The following is a 20390-nucleotide window of genomic DNA, read 5'->3' on the forward strand; positions in this document are numbered from 1 at the left end:
CCTATGCCACAGCCACAGCAACACCAGATCTGAGCCGCGTCTGTGACCTACACCACAGCTCACAGCAATGCCAGATCCTTAACCCACTGAGCAAGGTCAAGGATCAAACCTGCAACCTCATAGCTCCTAGTCAGATTCGTTAACCACTGCGCCACAACGGGAACTCTGGAACTCCCCAATGGCTTCTTATCTGAGTCTTCTGCTGATGGCCGGGGACAGGAACCTGAGCACTTCCCATAGTGCTCATTACTAGTCACTTACACACAGCTTTATAGGCAGCATCCTGGGTGATGGCGTGTCCATGGGGTCAGGAACCAGACCGGGCTGCTCTGTTGCAGGCCCAGATCTCCCCTCCATGGGCATGGACTCATTGAGCCCACAGCCACCCTGGCTTGGAGGCACCACTGTTACCCCATTTTACACAGGCAAATACGGAGGCTCAGAGAGGTGACACACACTCCCCCAAAGTCATGTGGCAAGACTAGGACTAAACATGGGTCTGCTGGATTACAAAACACAAGCCCAAACCATTGTGCGGTTCTGTCCTGGTTCCCATACGGGTCAGGAACCCTTGGTCCACAGAGCTGGTGCTCCTTGCCCTCAGCTGTGTGCAGGGGCTCTGGCTCGGGGTGGGTGCTCCTGGATATGGAAGGCCAAGGGCTTTGTCCACAGTCTTGGCATCGACTAAGCTGGGACTGCCATCCCAGGTCTGCTCCGCAGTAGCTGTGTGGTTGTGGGCAAGTCATTGTAGTTCTCTGGGCCTCAAGTTTCCCATCTGTCCAATGGGCTCAAGAAGGACCTCAATGCCCAGGGCTAAAGGAGGAAGTCAGAGACCTCCTTTGTATAAGGAGGGCAGAGCTGCCTCCCTTCCAGAGCCAGCAGCCGGCACACACTGCGCTGTGGGACTCTGCACACAGTAAACACTCAAAACGTTGCTGCGTTATTGCCATTATTACCATTTCAAAACTGCATTTTCAACATTCCCAGTGCCCGGGACACATTCAGCTTGTGATCAATGTGAGCTGTGCCCATTGTCTGTGATGCAGAACTGAGTCATCCTCTCCCGCCCCCGCCTCCCGGTGCCAGCACACGCTCGGAGACCAAGTGGGATTAGAGCCAGTCTCCGTGTGGCCACACCCCTGGGGCCCTGTCCAGCTGGCAGCTGGCTGGGGTCCCGTAGTAGCAAACTTGTCTTGAGTTTGGGGCCGGGAAAGCAAGATGGCAGGCATGAGAAGATGCTAGAAACGAAAGCAGAACCTCCACGCCACCCTGACCCCCAGACCCACTCCTCCCGGCCCAGCCCCTCTTACCTTCACATAGTCCCCGCCAGCTTCCGGCTCTCCGGTGGCCCTGGAAGAAGAGAAGAGGGTGAGTGTCCCCAGCCCTGTCTGGCTCCCTAGCTGCCAGCACCTGGTCCTTGGGGCCCCAGAGGTTTCATCCTGAAGGCAGAAGGCAGGACTGCAGCTGATGGCACTTGCTGGAATCTGCTGGCTAGGCTACTCCTCCCCTCTCTGGCTGTGTGACTCTGGGCAAGTCCCTTCACCTCTCTGAGCCTGGCTCTACGGTCTGTCAGTCAGGGTAATGACAGCCTCTCCTTCATTGGCTTGTCTCCAGGACGCTGGGAATTGACGAATGCTACATGCTTAACGCGGGGCCTCCTCCCTGAATCGCTTCTCACTCAGCTCCGAGATGCTGGGCTCTCCTGGTGCCCTCTCCCCCCACTGCTCCCTGGCTCCAAACATTGGTGGCCCCAGACTGGCCTTCAGCCTCCTTTCCTCCCGCCACTCACTCCCTAGTGCTGAAGGACCCGCTTAGTGGCACACCATGGCACCACTGCTGGTGACAGTTGGCTGCAGAATAGATCCCCTCCCCTCAAGGGTGGCTAAGACGGGGTCTACAGAGCCCAGGGGTCAGGGTGGCTGCTTATCCCTGTTCCTGATGAGGGCCTCTGTGAGCCACTTCTTCCAACTTCGGCCTTAAATGCCGTCCCTCCCCTGATGCAGCGGGGACCTGCCCCTTTGACACCAGACTCATAAGCCCAGCTGCTCCTTATGTTCCCCCATCAGATGTCTGAGATCGTCTTTTTTTGGGGGGGCCGCACCCAAGGCATATGGAGGTTCCCAGGCTAGGGGTCGAATCAGAGCTACAGCTGCCAGCCTACACCACCGGCACAGCAATGAGGGATCCGAGCCACATCTGCGACCTACACCACAGCTCACAGCAATGCTGGATCCTTAACCCACCGAGCGAGGCCAGGGATCGAACGTGCCACCTCGTGGTTCCCAGTTGCATTCGTTTCCGCTGCACCACTATGGGAACTCCTGAGGGCATCCTGACTTTCATATCCAAAACAGGGCTGCTGACTGGACTGCCCCCGGCCCCTGCCACACCTCTGCTCCCCACATCCGCTTCCCATCTCCGTTGATGTCAGCTTCGTCTTTGCTGCTTTGTTTGGCCAAACCCCTGCAGTCCTCTGGGCCTCCTCTCTAGCTCACACTCCACACCCAATCCATCAGGAAATCCTGCGGCTCTCCTTTCAAAATAGATCCTGACCACTTCTCTCTGAGTGTCAACTTTGCCCCATCTGGGACGCCCTCTGTGTCCTCTGTGGAACGCACAGCAGCCTTCTTGCTGTGTCTGCTCTCATACCTGGGGGGGGGGGGGTCAGCTTTCCCTCCATGGCCCAGGCGCCACTGAGGTGAGAGGCTAAGTGGGTCATGGTGCGCACACCACCTCTGACCCTCCAGGGCTCCCATGTCTCAAAGAACAAAATCTAGGAGTTCCCTGGTGGCTCAGCAGGTGCAGGATCTGTCACTGTCACTGCAGCGGCTGGGATTGTTGCTGTACCACAGGTTTGATCCCTGGCTGGGGAACTTCCCCATGCTGTGGATAACCGCCCCCCCAAAAGGACAAAATCTAAACAGCCCCCTTCCATGGTCTGCAAATAGCTGGTCATGTAATTTACCATCCAAACCAGGACTTTTCCTCCTTCATGAGAGTAAAGTGGGTGCCATGTTTTGTCTTGTTTTGTTTTCTTTTGGCTGCACTCATGGCATGTGGAAGTTCCCAGGCCAGGGACTCACCCCAGGCAAAGCAGCTACCAGAGCTGCTGTAGCGACACACTGGCTCCTTAACCCAATGCTCCACAAGGGAACTCCAAGAGGATGCCAGTTTTTATGCCAGAAAAACAAGTGTAAATTGGCTCATATGGGTGTTCCCATCATGGCTTATCGGGTTAAGAATCCAACTAGTATCCATGAGGACATAGGTTCGATCCCTGGCCTTGTACAGTGCCTGGCATATCCTAGGAGCTCAAGAACTATTTATTGCTTACGGAAGGTAGGAATAGTAAGCACTCATCCAGTATTAATCACTATCATTATTATTATGGGCCCTGGTTCTCTGGCTGACACATGCCTCAGTATTCCCATCTGCAAAATAGGGAGGAAGGTCAAACATCAGAGAATTGCTTCCTTAAATACAGAAACCCCAAACTTTTTCTTTTTCTTTTTTTTTTCCTTTTTAGGGCCGTACCTGCGGCATATGGAATTTCCTGGGCCAGGGGTCAAATCAGAGCTGCAGCTGCTGACCTATGCCACAGCCACAGCAACTCGGGATCCGAGCCTTATCTGCAACCTATACCACAGCTCACGACAATGCCAGATCCTTAACCCACTGAGCAAGACCGGGGATTGAACCCACATCCTCATGGATACGAGTCAGATTCTTAACCTGCTGAGCTGCAAGGGGAATTCCCAGAAGCCCCAAATTTAAATGTAAATGTGATAAATCTAATTAAATCAATTAAAAATAACAACAACAAAAAGCTGAGCTAAAAACAAAATAAAAACTGGGGGGGAGTTCCTGTCATGGCTCAGCGGAAATGAATCCGACTAGTATCTGTGAGGACGTGGGTTCGATCCCTGGCCTCTCTCAGTGGGTTGAGGATCCAGCGTTGCCATGAGCTGTGGTGTAGGTCAAAGACACACCTTGGATTCTGTGTTGCTGTGGCTGTGGTGTAGGCCGGCAGTTACATCTCTGATTCGACCCCTAGCCTGTGAACTTCCATACACTGAGAGTGCAGCCCTAAAAACAAAACAAAACAAAAAAACTGGGGAACTGGGGGATGAGGTGTGTGTATCCAGGGCTGAATTCCACGCAGGGCTCCGCCTAGGTCCTGAGGCTGCCTGACAGTTCTCCGTGTTAGGATCCAGAGTCTGCCAGCCTTCCTTCTTGCCAAGTCCCTGGATGGGTTCCCTCCGTCCAGCAGCGGTGGGAGGGAAGGGGAGTTGGGGACCCACCCACCCCCACCCATACACCTCACCTCGGCTGCTCTTCCTGGGTGAGGTGTCCCATCCCAGCGTTTCCGGCCATTCAGGCCCGGAAATCCTCTCACTGCCAGGAACACATTGGCCAGGACACCAGGATCGCCCAGCACTTCCTCCTGCTTCCTGTCCACTTCCCCTCAGGCTGTGGGCAGGAGCAGAGCTTTGGGGAGGGGGTCCCTGCACGGGGGATCAGGTGGCCGAGGTGGTGAAGCCAATGGGAGTGATCAGCGGAGGCTCGGGCCCCAGAAGCTGAGGGCCTGGAGCCAGAGTCACCCCCATTGCCTCTCCCTGGCCCCCTCTCCCTCCAGGATTTCCAAGACAGAAGGTGACCACGGCTTACACCCACTGCCACCACTTGCCTGGACTACGGCCAGCCCTCATAGCTGCCCCCCGCCTGCAGCTGTGCCCCTGTGACTTGTCCTCACCCGAGCAGCCAGGGCAGTCCTGTTAAAATGAAAGTCAGATCACAGCTTTCCTCTGCTCCAACCCCCGGGGCGGCCCCTGGTGTCACTCAGAGCAGGAGCTGAAGTCCTCATGACCCCCCGCTGCCCCCCAACCCCCCTGACCACACTCCAGGCACACGGCTCCAGCCCAGCTGGGCTTCTTGCTGCCTTTTGTCCCCACCTCGGGGCCTCTGCACTTCTGGTCCCTCTGCTAGAACACCCTCCCTCCGGAGAGCCCCCGAGCCTCTCCCATCTCCCTTGGGGCCTTTACTAAAATGTCCCCTCCTTGGTGAGGCTGTCTCTGCCCACTCATCCGAAGGTGACATGTCGCCCTCTCTCTGCTCCCCACCTGCCTGCCCCGCTTCGCTCTTCTCCTTCGCGCTGCATCCGACCTGCCACGCCTTGACTATCTCTTCTCGCTGGAACACCAGCTCCACAAGGGCAGGGGTTGGGTCTGCCTAGAAGGGTGCCCCACATCCCATAAAGATGCTTTTCAATTACTGAATGTCACAGTCACCCCTGGCATCCGGAGGACAAAGTCTAGTTCTCCTGGGTTGGCCCTTTGCCACCGGGCCTCTGCCGGCCACTCCTCCTGTCTTTGTTAGGTCCTCGGTGCACTCAGGCTTCCTCCAAAGAGTTTACTCCCTCCAGCCTCAGGACCTTGGCACATGATACTCCCTTCACCTAGAGGAATTCCTCCTCAGCCTGCAGACCTCAGTTTGCTTGGAAATTTCTAGAACATTCTCCCTCCCTTTGCCATGCTCAAAGGCAGGAGTCAAAGCTTTCAGTTTTAAAAACTGGCTCCGTTCATTAATTAATTTATTTTATGGATTGAAAAGGCCCTTCCCCTCTAACATTAGCGGTGAAATCAATTTATAAATAATAGTGACAATTGAGCTAAATCAGTTTCATTAATCAGCTGCATTAATTATTTAAATAACCAACCCCTTTAATTGCTTGTATTAGCTGATTTGTTCCTATAACTGATAGCACTTATTGCATATATTAGCTTAATTAATTGGATTAATGAGCAGTAATTAGAGCCTGTTATCCTTTATTTCCCCGATGAAAGTTTCAGTCTGAGCTTTCCCTTCAGGGCCTCCATCCTGGCCTGGAAGAGAGGGTGAGGCTCCCCCAGGACCCTGGAGGTAGAGCTGTGGTCCTGTTGGGCCTCTTTGCCAGGGGCAGCCTTGCCCTGCTGAGCCCTGCTGCCTGCTTGCCCTCTATCTGCCCCCACCCTGGGCCCCCAGGAAGCCTGCCCTACTCCCTGGGGCCTCTGGGCCTGATGATATAGCCTTGAGTGGACACTTCCCCAACCCCTACCCCTGCTACTCAGCTTCCCCCCTGCCCTCCCCTCTCTAGGCTTCGACTTCCTCATCTGTGAAATGGGCATATTTCAACTGTCTTCCCAGAGGGGCTGCAAGGATCCTATGAGAAGGAAAAGGGCATGATTCCTCAGCCCAGGGACTTCTCTCCCTGTCCTCACCTCCCCACCCCAAATCCTCCCTCCTCCGGCCCCTGCTGGGGGACTAAAAATTCTCTCCCTCCTCTGCTCCAGGCTTCACTACCCCCAGGCAGAGAAGAAGCCCTGCTCTGTGCCCCTTGGACCTTAAAAGCCACTAGCAGAGAGAGCTGGGCCAGAAAGCCCTGTCTCTCCTGGGGACAGCCCTCCACCATGGGGCCTTTGGGATTCCCTGCCAGGAAGGCCCCTGGCTTTAGCTCCTGCCCTGCCCCCTCTCCTGCACGATGGGTCACCACTGTCCCAGAGACACCCCCGCTCCTCTCTGCCACTGTGCGCCCTCAGTCTTCTTGATTGAGCTGAGCTCCCCAGCAGAGCTCAGCAAAGGAGCCAGCCCTGAGAGGAGAGGGCAGAATGGGAGCCGCTCTTCCCAGGGCAGAGCTGAGGGGTCGGCATCCCGGGAGCTGCGGAGACTGAGCCTCCGCTGGAGCTGAGCAAACAGGGAAGGTGATCAAAGTGCTCGGATTAGACCCGGGGGTCTCTGCTTCGTTCCTTGCACAAAGCGGGCTCCCCCAGAAAAATGGGGACTCCTCCTGGATGGAGACAGGGAGACACTAGGGAGGGGAAAACAAAGAAAAATAACATTCCAACCAGACCAGGAGCCCAGCAATGACACCAGGAAGAGGAAAGGGAGCGGAGATGGACCGAGGAAAGACCCTTTGGGGCTGGGAGGGAGGAGGCTGTGTGACCCTGGGCAGGTCCCCCTGGCGGGACCTCAGTTTCCCCTCCTGTAAATGTGTGTGTACTGGTACGTCCTCGGCCAAGTTCAGGATAAATGCTCTGCCTCATCGCGTCCTCACAATGACCCCGTGAGGCAGGCACTGTTGTTGTCCCCCATCTACAGAAGGGGACACTGGGGGGTCAGAGAGGAGGAGGGGATTTCTCCATGTCGTAAAGAGAGTCAGTGGGCCTCTGGGCTGCAGATATAGCCGACCCCTGCCCCCTCCCCCGGCTGTCATGCCTCCAACGTCCAGCCTTCTGTAAACAGGGTCCCCTGAGGGTGTCAGGGGAGGTGGCTCCAGCTGGGGTTGGGGGGACCGTCCACCCTTTCCGAACCAGCGCCGTTCCCACAGCCTGAGGCGTCTGGGGGTCTCGAGGGCTGTGAGAAAGTCTCCACAGGAAATGAGAGCCAGGAGCAGCTGGGCCCCTTCGGAAGACAAGGACCAGCCGCCCAGAGCCTGAGGAGGCTGAACAGCCTGGGCCCACCGCAGCCCCCTCCCCCGGTGGGTAATCACTACCAGATGCCCGGCAGCTGACGTCACTTTGCAGGGCTGAGAGGGTCGTGGGACTCTGGGGAGGGTTGGGAATTCTTGGACCAGAATCAACATTCCAGAAGGAAATGGGGGGGGGGGTCCTTGGTCTGTTCTCAGTGCCTGGCACCAGGGCTGGGGCAAGGGCACCACGGGGGTGTCCCGGCTCTCCTTTGGGGTGCCACCTTCTCCAAGTCACGGTTTCCTTCCAAACAGCCCTGGGTGGGGTGGGGAGGTGGGGTGGGCTGGGTCTCTGGGAGGGAGGAATGGATGCTCGGGTGAGACACTTTAGAACAAGGAGGTCTGCAGTCAAATCCTTCTCATAGGAGACAGCCTCGTAAAACGCAAGTCACAGCGGGGCCCGCCTCTGCCCAAGGCCAGTGATGGCTGCCACCTCACCCAGAGTCAAAGCCACGTCCTTGCCGGGCCTTCCAGGCCTGACTTATCTGAACCCGTTTCCTCTCTGGCCTTATTTCCACTGCTCCTCTCCCCAGCCCCCATCTTGCTCTGTTCCAGCCACTCGCATCTCCGCTGCTCAGATGTGCCAAGGATGCTCCCACCCACCTCAGGGCCTTTGTACCTGCTGTTCCCTTGGCCTCTGAGACCCTTCCCTTCCGCAGAAGTCAAGAGGGTTTGCTCCCAGTCCACCTGAAACTAACATAATATTGTACATCAAGTATATTTCAATTTAAAAAAATACAGGGAACTTATCTAGTCACTTGCGATGGAACATGATGGAGGATAAAGTGAGAAAAAGAATATGTGTATGTATGACTGGGTCCTTTGTTGTATGGCAGAAATTGGCAGAACATTTCAACTATAATGGAAAAACTAAAAACCTTAAAAAATAAAATTAAAAAAAAAAGAGGATAGGTTCCTTTATCTCCTTCACTCAAACATCAGTTTCTCACTGAGACTTTTTTTCCGACTAATTCCTTCCTAAATTGTCATCACCAGCCACTCTCCCCCAAGACCAATTCCGCTACTTGATTTAAATCTTTCTCCATAGTGTTTTTCTCCTCTGTCTGACCTGTATCTTGTTTGTCACCTGTCTCCCCTACACTGGCACAAGGACTCCCTGAGAGCAGGGTTTTGTCTGCTGATCTAGAAGAGTGTCTAGGGCATAGGTGCATCTCAGTAAATACAGAAATGAATGAAATTCCAACTCAACTGTGTCATCTCCTGCAAGCTGTCGATCTCACAAAACCTCCAAGTCTTCCTCTGTCAAATGGGCTCCTATGACCCCCATGCCAGGGGGTTCTGAAAGTCATTTGAAATCAGGATAGAAAGAGCGCTGAGAGTTTTACTTGTTGCAGGAGGTGAAATGTGGCCTAGTGGTTAAGAGCTTGGCTTTGAGGCCCTCAGGTCAGAATCAAATCTAGGCTGTGATACTTCATCGCTCTGTGACCACAGGAAAGTCCCTTTCTCTCTCTGAACCCCAGCCTCTTCACTGGTAAAATGCAGCCAATAGAGGCTCCTTCCTTGTGGGATCCATGCGGTAGAGGGCACCCCCTGGGTGCTCTAGGCAGGGCCAGCCAGTTGTCCTCTGGTGGGACCCTGGCCTGATATTTCCTGTGTGTGGGTGTGGGGGGTTGGGGGCCTTTCCTTCCCTCCCTGAGCCTCCACTGCCTCCTCTGTGACATGGACAGAGGTGGGGTGTCAGGGCCCCCTGGACCACTCTTTCCCTGCAGAAGGCCGAGGGTGCCGGGGGATGTGGGGAGGCAGGGTTGGTGCTCCCCTTTTTCGGAGCTCAAGGCTCTTCATTCCCAGTGCTCTTGGCCCCTCCTCCCTCCTTCCTCTCCTCCCCCATGATCTCAGCAGGGAACGGAGCACCAGGAAACTCCTGCGGCCTCACCTCTTCCCCTTCCTTCCTTCTGCTCCAGGTGCACCCTGCTTCCCAGGGGGTAGGGGAGGGACACGTCTCCCCCAGCTTAGGCTGTTCCCTGAACAGCTATGCGGATGACCCTCTTGGGATCCTTGGGAATGAAGCCCCCAGTCTTAGGGGCAGGTCCCAAATGCCCTGGTCCCCAAGCTGGATGGATCCTCAGAGACCATCCCAGGCCCATCTTAGCTGCTGGGGAGACTGACGCCCGGAGTAGGGCAGGGCAAGCCTGGAATCACACAGGCAAAGCAGCTTTCCTGACTCCAGCACCCACCGGGCTGGGCCTCACCGGCTCCTAGAAGAAATGCTCAAAAATTCCTGGCCTCCTACTTGGCCTGGAGGGTAGGTGAGACTCTGCGTCCCAGGGCAGCAGGAAGGGGCTCAATCTGATCTGCTAACCCCACACCCCTCAGGACCCCTGGACATCCAGATGATTGGGGTGGGGTCTTTATTTCCTCCATCAGCTCCAGGCCAGGCCTGATGCCAGAATCATCTCTGCCCACAGGGGAGGAAGACTGGGTCCTAGGCCTGGCATTCTCAAGGTTTCTCAAGATCTGCTGGAGGGGAATGGGCTGCCTAGTCGGTGAGGGCCTGTCCAAGAAGGTGGAGTTAAATCCTAATTCTGATTTCATTAGTTGTGTCAAACGGGGCAAGTAACCTCTCTTTTCTCATCTGTAAAATGGGGATGATGAAAATGCCCCTCTCCTGGGACCGTTGTGGCAAGAAGACGCCCAACTCTGTTCCGGGACAGAGTTACACCAAAAGAAGGTGTAAAAGTCGCTGATGCTAAACTCGCGCGCAGGTTTGTCAGCAGCCCCAGGAGCACGGATTTCCATCTCTGACAACTCCCGTTCCCCGGCGGCGGCCCTCTTCGGCCCCAGCTCGGCCACTTACCCTCTGGGTCCCAGTGCAGGGCACCTTCGGCCCACAGCAGTCATGGTTCCCTGCCGGTTGCCGTCTGCAGCCCGGGGACCTCCTCAGCTCTACGGCTCCCGCCTCTCTCTGGCTGCGGAGCTGTGGAGCTCAGCGCAGGACTCCGGGGGAGGAGCCTGGCCGGTAGGCCACGCCTCAGGCACGCCCCTCCGCCCTCCCTGGGGGCGGCTGCGCTGCCTACTCCTCCCTCTGGGAAGGACAAGCCCCGCCTCGGACACGCCCTCCGCCTCCGGTCTCGCACCGCTCTCTCCCCCATCTGTCAGAGTCCGGGCAGGAAGGCCACGCCCCCGAGCACACCCCTCCTCCTCGCCCCGCCCCGCTCCAAGGCCGGTTCCCCCAACAATCCGTGCGCCGCCTGGAAAGGCCCCGCCCCTAGACACGCCCATCCTCCCCGCTTCCTCAAACTCCCAGCGCAGTTCTCAGACTTTGGGTTACCTAACAACACCCCAGGACCTATGAGGCCCTCTCCCCTACATACAGTCCTTGCTCCACGCCCGAATGAGGCTGAATTTAAGAGGGGAAGGCAAGAGAAGGCAGCCTGGAGCAGCCAGAGAAGGTGGAAAAGTATTAGTTTTAGTAATCATAAACATAAGCATTTCTATTTACTGAGTGTTTGTGCTATGCCAGGCACTGTGCTAGGATTTTACTAGTATGATATTCTTGAAATCTCACCACAATCCTACAAGGTAGGTGCTATCATTGTTCCCATTTATAGGATGAGAAAACTGAGGCCCAGAGAAAGGGAACAGACTTGTCTGAGGTCATGCAGTCAGTAAGAGGCAGAGCCTGCACGGGATTCCCTCTGCAACCTTACAAGGGGGGATGTCTGGACCAACTCCCCAGCATGCAGAAGCTGCACTTGGTATCTCAGGGCATCTGTAAGATGGAGGAAATAGTATAATCTTCTGCAGAGTTTTCAGGGAGTAACATTTGACACCCAGTAAAATAGAGACTTACTAAATGAGAGCTGTGGTCATATCATCACTATTTGTATTTTTGCCTCAACTCCACTCACCCTATAAACAAGCTGAGTGACAAACTAGACCAGGTGGAGCAATGGGGTCTAGCAGAAGTAAAGGTGGTGATTCGAGTGTGGGGGCCCAGAGCCAGGATCCAGTGATTGGGCTCAGGCCATGCTGGAGGCTGCCTAGGGCTTTGGAGTCAGGTGGGTCTTAGTCCGAGTCCTAACTTTGTCCATTTGGTAGCTACACAACCTGATTGGGGCAGATGACGCTCCCGCACTCAATCTGTTTTCTTATCTGTCATATGGAAATAACAATATCTCCTCCCCAACTGTGTTTTTTTTTTTTTTTTTAGAATTAATTGTAAGCAAAGGGCTAAGCACGGTGCCTGGTCTATACATTGGTTAATGTGTTGGTGTGTTTGTATGTGTGTGTTTTGTTTTATTTCTACCCAGATGTGTATACTGGAGGCTCCTCTCCAGGCTCGGTTGGCAGGAGCCTGGAGACACCACCCCTGCAGGTCCTGCCCTGCCCCTCCCCCGGTGGGCACCTACCCTTCTGAAGGTACATTCCTGGGGTCTTTCTCCTCTTCTATGTCTGCCCCGGGGTCTCAGATTTCTTTGTGGGATCCACTTCCACTGCTGAAGGGTTGGGTCTCACTGCTGGGGTGTCTTCCACAGGGTCATCTGTCTCCACTACCATCTCCTTGGCTGCCTCCAAGCCTGGGGGGTCTGGCAGACCTTGGCGCACAAGGTGGCCCTCAGGGCCAGCCTCCCGGGCCTCCCGGGTGGCCTTTTGGTCCCGAGCCTTCTTGATTGCTGGGCGAGGCATGGTGCCCATGTGGCTGTACATGTCACTGGAGCGAGCATAGGCCGGGGGGCTCTTGGGGACTGTCACCATGTCATCCTGCGTGGCATCAAAGGTGTGAGGCTCCAGAGGGGGCTGGATATTGTTGGGGGCCAAAGATCGTCTCAGTGTGAAGGACCGAGGAAGGTTGGAGAGACTCCCAAAGCCTTTGAACTTGAAGAACTCTGGTAGGGGGGAGGGGAAGGAAAGGAATTAATTGCCTTCAGTAATAATAATAACAATAAAACATTCGCACAGTTCTGCTCACTGAGGGTCCGAGGAGGGTGGGGAGCTTCATTGACAGCCCCTCTAAGTGTTATGGTATATATGGCAGCTCTGGAATCACATAGCCCTGGGCTTGGATCCCTTGAATTCCACATTCTAGCTGTGGACCTTAGGCAAGTCACTTGACCTCTCTGAACCCCATTCTCCACGTCAGTAAAATAGAGATTACAGTACCCATTCTATGGGCAATAGGAGTATTGAAAAAAAGCACAAACCCATCACACAACTAACATGCCTGGGAGTTCCCATCGTAGCTCAGTGGCAACAAACCCGACTCGTATCCATGAGGATTCGGGTTCGATCCCTGGCCTCACTCAGTAGGTTAAGGATCCAGGGTTGCTGTGCGCTGTGATGTAGGTCAAAGTCTCGCCTTGGATCCCACGTTGCTGTGGCTGTGGTGTAGACTGGCAGCTACGGCTCTGATTAGACCCCTAGCCTGGGAACCTCCATATGCCAAGGGTGGGGCCATTAAAAATCAAGAAAATAACGAGGATAATGATGACAGTGATGACAACAGATGCCTTTGCATTTGGCAAACATGCTCCATGCTTTCAATACGTCACTGGATTCTCAGCCCAACTCCATGATACAAGTTGAACCTGCCCATTTTCCAGATGAGGAGACTGAGGTTCTGAGCTAGGAAGTGATCTGCCCGAAGTCACACAGCCGGGAGGGGAAGCATGTATATTGTGCGTGTGTGATGTGTGTGTAGGGGGTGGGGAGGGGGTGTTTGAACAAGGCTCTGGGCCCCTGTGGGGAGGATGAACTGAGATGGGGCTTGCGGGGAGCGTGAGGGTCCCACTCCCTGCGGTTTTCTCCTTCCTGTCAGCTGAGTCCAAGGTCGGGACTCAGGCAGCCGTGCTCGGGTGATACCATCTCCTCATTTCCGCAGGGGTGCCTGTCTGTCCCCTCCCCTGTGTCCCCAGCTGTGGGACTGCCTCTCCTCACAGCCACCACCATCTGACTGACTTCACTACAGCCCCCAGATAAGCAAAAAGGAAAAACTGTGTTTTCCACTTCCTTGGCCAGTTCGGCCTCCTTGGGAACTGGCAACCGCGTTGGAACGTAGGATGCCCCCTTTTGACTGGAGAGGAAACTGAGGCCCAGAGAGGGGAAGGGACTTGCCCAGGGTCACAAAGCAAGGCTGAGCCTGGACATGGGCCCAGGGCTCCGGACTGCCGGGGCCAGTGCTCTGGGGCTTTCCTTCCCGTCCTGCCCACCCTCCCCTTGGTCTTAGCCTCCGCTTCCCGACAAGCTGTCAGAAAACGCTGATGCTCTGATCTCAGAAAGCTACGCCGGGGGCAGAAACCGTGCCAATGACAGCCCAGTGCCTCCTTTCTCAGCACCGCTTGTTTTGTCTCTTGGACACTGATGGGACCAGCAGATCACCAACCTGGGGAAGCAGAGTGATGGGGGGAGCGGAGTGAGGTGCTCGGGGTCCCAGCATCCCTGCAGGTGGGGACATGGGACAGTATCCCATGGCACGCCCTCTCGCCAAACTCAGCCCCAGCCACCCCCAACCTGAGACCCCCACGTGAACCAGCCCCAGAGGCAGGGGACCGAGTGCCTGCAGGTCCCTGGTCCAACCCTGAGGTCACAGGGACCCAGAGGAGGCACAGGCGCAAGGAGAGACTGCGAGACTGCGGGTGGGGAGAGACAGAGAAAGCAAGTTGGGCAGAGACCGGCGAGGGAAGACCGGAGATGGAGAAGCCAAACCAGCGGGAGAGAGTGGACCAGAGTGATGGAGAGATGGCCATATGGAAACCCAGAAGCAGAGGCCTCTGGAGAGAGACAGATGGACAGAAAGAGAAAGAGAAACAAGGCAGAGGGATGAAGAAACAGATGCAGAGAGGCTGCGGTGGACGGACAGACGGAGGATGAAAGACCGCCCGAACAGCACCCCGCACTCACTGAACTTCTTGCTGGCCTTCTTGGTCCCCTCTGTCATCTTGGCAAGTCGCGCAAAGCCCCTGGCCGGAAGGCAAGTGGCCCCTGGAAGCTCTGGACATCAATGCTGAAGCTGAGATGCCTCCCTCACCTCCCCTTCCCCTTTCTCGCGCCCTCTCACTCGCTTCCTCTGTATATTTTTAAAACAGCGAAACTCCCACAGCCCCACCCTCCTCGTCCTCTCCACAGGGGGCGGAGGCAGGGGCCTCCCCCAGTCCCCAGTGGGCCTCCTCCTTCGCCTCGCCAGCGGGGATGCAGGGGGCAGACCACAAGCGCATGGGATCAGAAAGGTCTGGGAAATAAACCACAGGCTCTGGGAAAGGAGCCCACTGGGCTGGGGGGCTCTGGGGACCTGCCAACAGCTGTCAGGGGGTCTGGCCAGCAGGCTGGGAGGGTGCAGGGGAGTTTATTCTAAGCCTCAGTGCTGGGGGACGCCCTGGCAGTGGTGGCTGGGAGAGTGCTGTGGTTTGGCTGATAGGCTCTGGGACCCAGACCCAGATTCAAGTCTTGGCTGGCCACTGTGTCGCCGTGTCATCCTAGACCAGGAAGCTCATCACCCCAAGCCTCGGTTTCCTCTCTGTGAGTGGGGCAACGGGTTGCCATGTCCACCTCTCAGGGCCTGGGGCTTGTTCTAAAGCCTGGCCCAGAATCACTGCCCACCAAGGCACAGTCACTCCTTTTCAAGCTAGCAGGGATGTGGCCATAATTTGGTCCAGCACACCCATTGCACAGAGATGGGAAAACTGAGGCACAGACAGGGAGAAGATTTGGCTCAGGTCGTATAGTAGGTTGGTGGCCCAGACCAGGCTACAACTGGCCCTTCCAGGCCTCTTAGCCCACTGCCAGGTGCTTTTCCACCTTATAACCAACGTGTGCGTGTGTGTGTGTGTGTGTGTGTGTGTGTGTCTAGGTACACTCATGGGCAGGACAGCGATGAGGAAGTGAAACCTCCCCTGCACAGGTTGTTCCTGACACCTGTAGAGGTTTCCAGCAGCTGCTGGGTTGGGGGCGGGGGAGCTGAAGAACCAGGAGCTTCCAATCCTGATCTGAGTGCTGTGGACAAGTCACTTCTGCCTCTGAAGCCTCAGGCACGTAGTCTCCAGCACGGGCGTGAGTGCAAGGCACACAGTGAGCTGCGGGGGCTCCAGCAGGTTTACGCTGGACGTTTTTACACTGGTCCCAGGGCTGGCAAGTGGGACTGTGAGAGGGGAAGTCCAAGGTCAGATGGGGCCCCTTCTGCATCCTCCGTAACAATAACGACTGTTAACAACGACCGATCCCCGACTACCCGCCAGGCAGAGGGCTCCATCCTTGGGCCCTAAACGGCAAACGTTCCTTCTTTTTGTCCTCACTCTACAGATGCGGACAAGGAGACCCCCCAAAAGTCAGGTTACCTGGAACTGGGTCCTGCTTGTCCAGCTGTGGAGCCCAGGATCCCAACTCCCACACTCACAGCTCCCGCCACCCTCTGGCACCTGGATGAGCCATCTGGGGGTGGGGGAGGGGAGGACCACTGGACCTTCTCCACGGAAAGAAGGGGAACCTGAGCCCCCAGAAGGGAAAGGGACACAGACAGAGGCAGCACCCAGGCCTGGATGGGACAAGTGTTCCAAGTTCAGATGAAAGCGGGGGAGTCTTGGGACCACAGGCTTGGGAGGACGAGGGGATACAACTCCAGCTCCTTCTACGGAGCACTTGACCATGAGCCGGGCATGAGCTGGAAGCCTCCGCGAAACCCTTACAACAGACCTGTGGCTTCCCATTTCACAGATGAGGAAACTGAGGCTCGAGAGGGGCAGAGACTGGACAGACAGATACCTAGATGTTCTAACTTCCAGACCAGTACCCCTGCCCGCCTCTGGGGTGTTATCAGAGGAGGGAGAGGGAGGGGCCCGTGGCCTGGTGGCAGCAGGGGAGTCTTGGGGTGGGAGGTGGAGCGTGGGTCCCCCAGCTTCCCTCCCAGGAGGCAGCTGCAGTGATTTGGGCTAACCGCTAAGGCTATGGCATCACTTCCCAGCCAGGGCCACCCCCACGTGCTGTGTGATCCTCCCTAAGGGATGTCACCTCTCTGAGTCTCGCTTTCCCCACCTGTGAAATGGGGTCACAGTAGCCCCTGCTTCCTGGGATGGCTGGGAAGACCAAAGAAGGAGATATGTTGGCCCAGGCCAGTATGCCCGCCCGTGGCCTTGGTAAACCCAGGGGGCTGTTTCTGAGGAATGGGGCTGGTTCAGGCCAGCTCCAGAGTGGCACAGGCCAGGAACAGCCCGGAGCAGACGCCTGGTGCGAGCCCTGGAAGTCTCGGCCCCGGCGAGGCGGTGGAGGGGCCTTGTCAGCACTAGGCTGGCCCTGCCGTTGGCCCAGGCGCCAGGGCAGTTGCTGAGTCCCTGGGAGAATGAATGGGGCTCAGTGTGGCGGCTCCGTGTAGCGGCTCCGCTGATCTCAGAGCCTCTTTGTGCTGCCTCGAGTGGCCGTTGGGAGTGCGGCTGGGGACCTGCTGGCGAGTGGCTGTCCCCAGGGCCTTCCTCAGCCAGCGCTGGAGACCAGCCCAGCCCCACTCTGCAGCTCTGAACACACACACACACACACACACACACACACACACACACACACACACACACACAAGTGCTTTCCCGCCTCCAGGCCTTTGCTTGGGCTGCACCCACTCGTCCTTCGACGGGCTCCATCTTTCGCCTCCACTGAGTCCCTGAGGAGCCCTGTTCTGATATTTGCCCCCTTCGTCCTTGCATCTCTTCCCCCGTCCATGACACAGTCACCTGCCATCCAGCCAGGAACCATTAGGGATTGGAGGCTTTCAACATCACAGGCACAGGCATTGGATGCAGGCAAACCTGAGCTCAGACCCCACCCGCATGACCTTGGGCGAGTCACATCCCCTCCCTGAGTTTCATTGTTCCCATCCATGAAAGGGGGACAGGGAGTTCCCGACGTGGCTCAGCAGCAACGAACCCAACCAGGATCCTTGAGGCTGCGGGTTTGATCCCTGGCCTCGCTCAGGATCCAGTGTCGCCGAGAGCTGCGGTGTAGGTCACAGACGTGGCTTGGATCTAGGGGTGGCTGTGGCTGTGGTGTAGGCGGGGAGCTGTAGCTCTGATTCAGCCTCGAGGCTGAAAACTTCCATAGGCCACAGGTGTGGCCCTAAATAGGGGACAACTACGACGTCCCTTACATGATCCTGTGGTAGGGAAACAACACGTTTATCCCAAGAGTGTCATCTGGGTTATATTCACTCATGTCTTTATTCGCATGTTCCAAACAGAATGTCCTGAGAGGAGCTGGACTCAAGCATCCCTATTAGCCCCGTGCCTGCTATCCTGCAGGACTCAGGAGATACCAGTTGTCTTGCATGGGGGGACAAAGGCAACTGGCTTGGAATCGCAGCTCCATAGCTCTCTGGCTGTGTGGCCTCGGGCAGGCCACTTCACCCCTCGGAACCTCGGTGTCCTCGTCTGTAATCTGAGCTCCATAATGGCCACCTCCCCAAAGGGGTGCTGTTGAGTTCCAGGGGGCTGACACATGGCAACTCGGGGCCAGGCACAGGCAGTTCCCAGCTGGCGTGGACAGAATATCCGTGGAATTGCGGGGCTGTGGGTGTCACACAGCCATTGTCTGTCCTGTATCCTGTTAAGCAGGGACCCCTTGTCTCCCCAGACTGAACAGCAGCCAAGAGCAGCCCCCGGCCTGAGCCTTTCTGTTCTCCTTCCATACACCCTGCATCCTGTTCCAGATCAGGGGGTGAAAACGGAGGGTCCAGGCCAGGGTCAAACATCTGGCCAGGGGCTCCCTTTCCTACTCTGTGCCTCAGTTTCCCTAATGCTCTCAGGGCCTGCTCAGTCAGTCAGCAAACAGCCTGAGGACCGGCCACGTGCCTGGCCTGGCCGGCTTAAGGGATCCATGAACACAGGAGAGAGGTCTCTCAAACCAGCACATCGGGAGTCAAAGGCAGTGAGAAACTGTTTCTGGCTAGGACCTCATTTCTTCTCCCTTCCCCCTGGGTGGGCTGGGGTCCCAGGCCTGCGCAGCCCTCTAAAGGGCTTCTGCCTACCTGCCTGCCTCCCCCAGGGAGGGCTGAGAGGCCGAGACCCCGAGGGGAAGTGACCGGCAATGTCAAGGTTCAGGGCAGGGATGGTGGGAGGTGATGACACCACCGGAACTTCTGCTGAGGCCTCTGCCCACAGGATGTGACTTCGGGAGGGTTCGTGAGAAACACACAGGGGCTCCGGCCTCAGAGTCTGGGGTGGAGGACACCCAGACCCGTGGCAGACCTCCCCTCCCACACCACCCACTGGCATCCTGGGCACCCAGCTGGCAGGGCTGTGCCGTGTCTGTGTCCTAACTCCACCCCGAGCCCCAGTGGGCGGGATCCTGATGCGGGTCATTGCCTGAGGTTGGCACCTGACTGACCAGGGTCAAGAGAGCTGTTTGACCCTGGCCGGGTGATGTCATCTCTGAGTGTCAGCGTCCTTCTGTGTACAGGAGAGGTAATTACAGTATAATACTGCTGAGTGAGAATTGAGATAATTCCCATAAAGTGCTAAGTGTACTGTTTGGACCATTTATTTTCCCTCCATAAATTGTAATTACTACACTTCTTATTATTTTCTCCCTCCTTGACCTCCCCACCCCCGATTCAGCCAATGGCTGCCCTGCTTCTAGTAGTGTACCCAAGAAGCTGACCCCAGATCGCCCCCTGACATGCCTAAAACCCTCGCCAACTCCCCACGGCCTTTAGGGGAGGGCTCGCGGCTCCTCGCCCGACCCTCAAGACCCTCCCTGAAAGGGCCCTCCCCGGCAGAACAAGCCCTCTTGGGACCCTAGGATCAGCAGACCCATTCCTGACTCCTACAAGGGAGCTTCAAGGCCAAGCCATGTGAGCTAAGAGCTGGAGAGTAAGCCGGGGAGGGCTTCCTGCTGGTTGCAGAGATACTGGGGTGCAATCAGGGTGCACAGCCCTGGAGACGGCAGGCCCAGGGCCTTAGGAACACTGTGGCCACAGCCTAGGAGGGAAGCTGGAAAGAGCCTCAAATGTCACGATTCGACTTTTCCTGAAGACAGTGGAGGGACTCCACCTGGGACTGATCTGGCGGATGCTGGGAGGGGGACAGATGGAGAGGGCAGACTGGGAAGGACAGGTCCCAGGGTCCACTGGCAGAGGACTGGGGAGGAGCAGGCAGATGGAAGCGGCACAGAGGAGACAGAAAAGACAGCTTTGGGGGGAGGCTGGTTGTTGAGTAGGGCTGGAAGAAGAAACAGGAAGCTCCTGGAGCCAGGAAGATGCTGGGGAAAGGCCAGGGGAGGGGAAGGGGGCAGAGAGCCAGAGAAGGAGATGGGTGAATGGTGGGCTTGGAACTTGGCATGGACAGCGGGCCTCAAACAGTACCACTGCTATACTCCTGGACAGACTGTAAATAGCCTGAGTCAGAGAATCCTTTTCAAATTCAGACAGACAAGGTTCGAGTCCCAGCTTTGTCACTGTGTAACCTCGGGCAAATGATTTCACCTCTCTGAGCCTCGATGTGCTCTTCTATAAAATGGGTTAGTGACCCTAACTTATGGGGCTGTTGATTCAGGATTCCGCAGGAATGCCCAGCACTTGCTGAACACACAAGGGTTGTCGAATAAATGCTGGCTACTTTTGTGACTACCGACCCAGGCACGACCATCTTGGGCACAGCTCAGCTGGGACGGGGGTCCTGGGCCTCATCCCTGCCTCCCAGAGAATAGGGGGCCCGGGAGTTGCTCGCTTGCCGCCTCCAATGTCGCCGCGCCCCCTGGCGGCCATCGGTTGCCATATCAACGGCGGCCGGCGGGGGCCCGGAGAGGCGGGCGGTGGGGGCCGTTCTCTCCTCTCTGGACCCGAGGCTGCTTCCTCGGCGCCTCCCTCCTTTGCCTGTAGGGGGGCACCCGGAGCTGGGAAGGAAGGGGTTCCCTGAAGCTGCTGGCATGTGTGGGTAAACTGAGGCACGCGGCGAGTCGC

General features: G+C 56.6%; 1 protein-coding gene across 1 annotated transcript in view; it reads right to left on the bottom strand.

The window, feature by feature from the left end:
* The window catches only part of SH2D3C (SH2 domain containing 3C), a 31429-nt gene extending 16896 nt beyond the window's left edge, over positions 1-14533 (bottom strand). Inside the window, 4 exon segments of the mRNA XM_021069362.1 lie at positions 1311-1350; positions 11872-11920; positions 11923-12348; positions 14360-14533. Of these exon segments, the coding sequence (XP_020925021.1) occupies positions 1311-1350; positions 11872-11920; positions 11923-12348; positions 14360-14396 (552 nt within the window). The 5' untranslated portion in view covers positions 14397-14533.

This window comes from Sus scrofa, chromosome 1 (genome assembly GCF_000003025.6).
Source record: "Sus scrofa isolate TJ Tabasco breed Duroc chromosome 1, Sscrofa11.1, whole genome shotgun sequence".
Lineage (NCBI taxonomy): Eukaryota > Metazoa > Chordata > Mammalia > Artiodactyla > Suidae > Sus > Sus scrofa.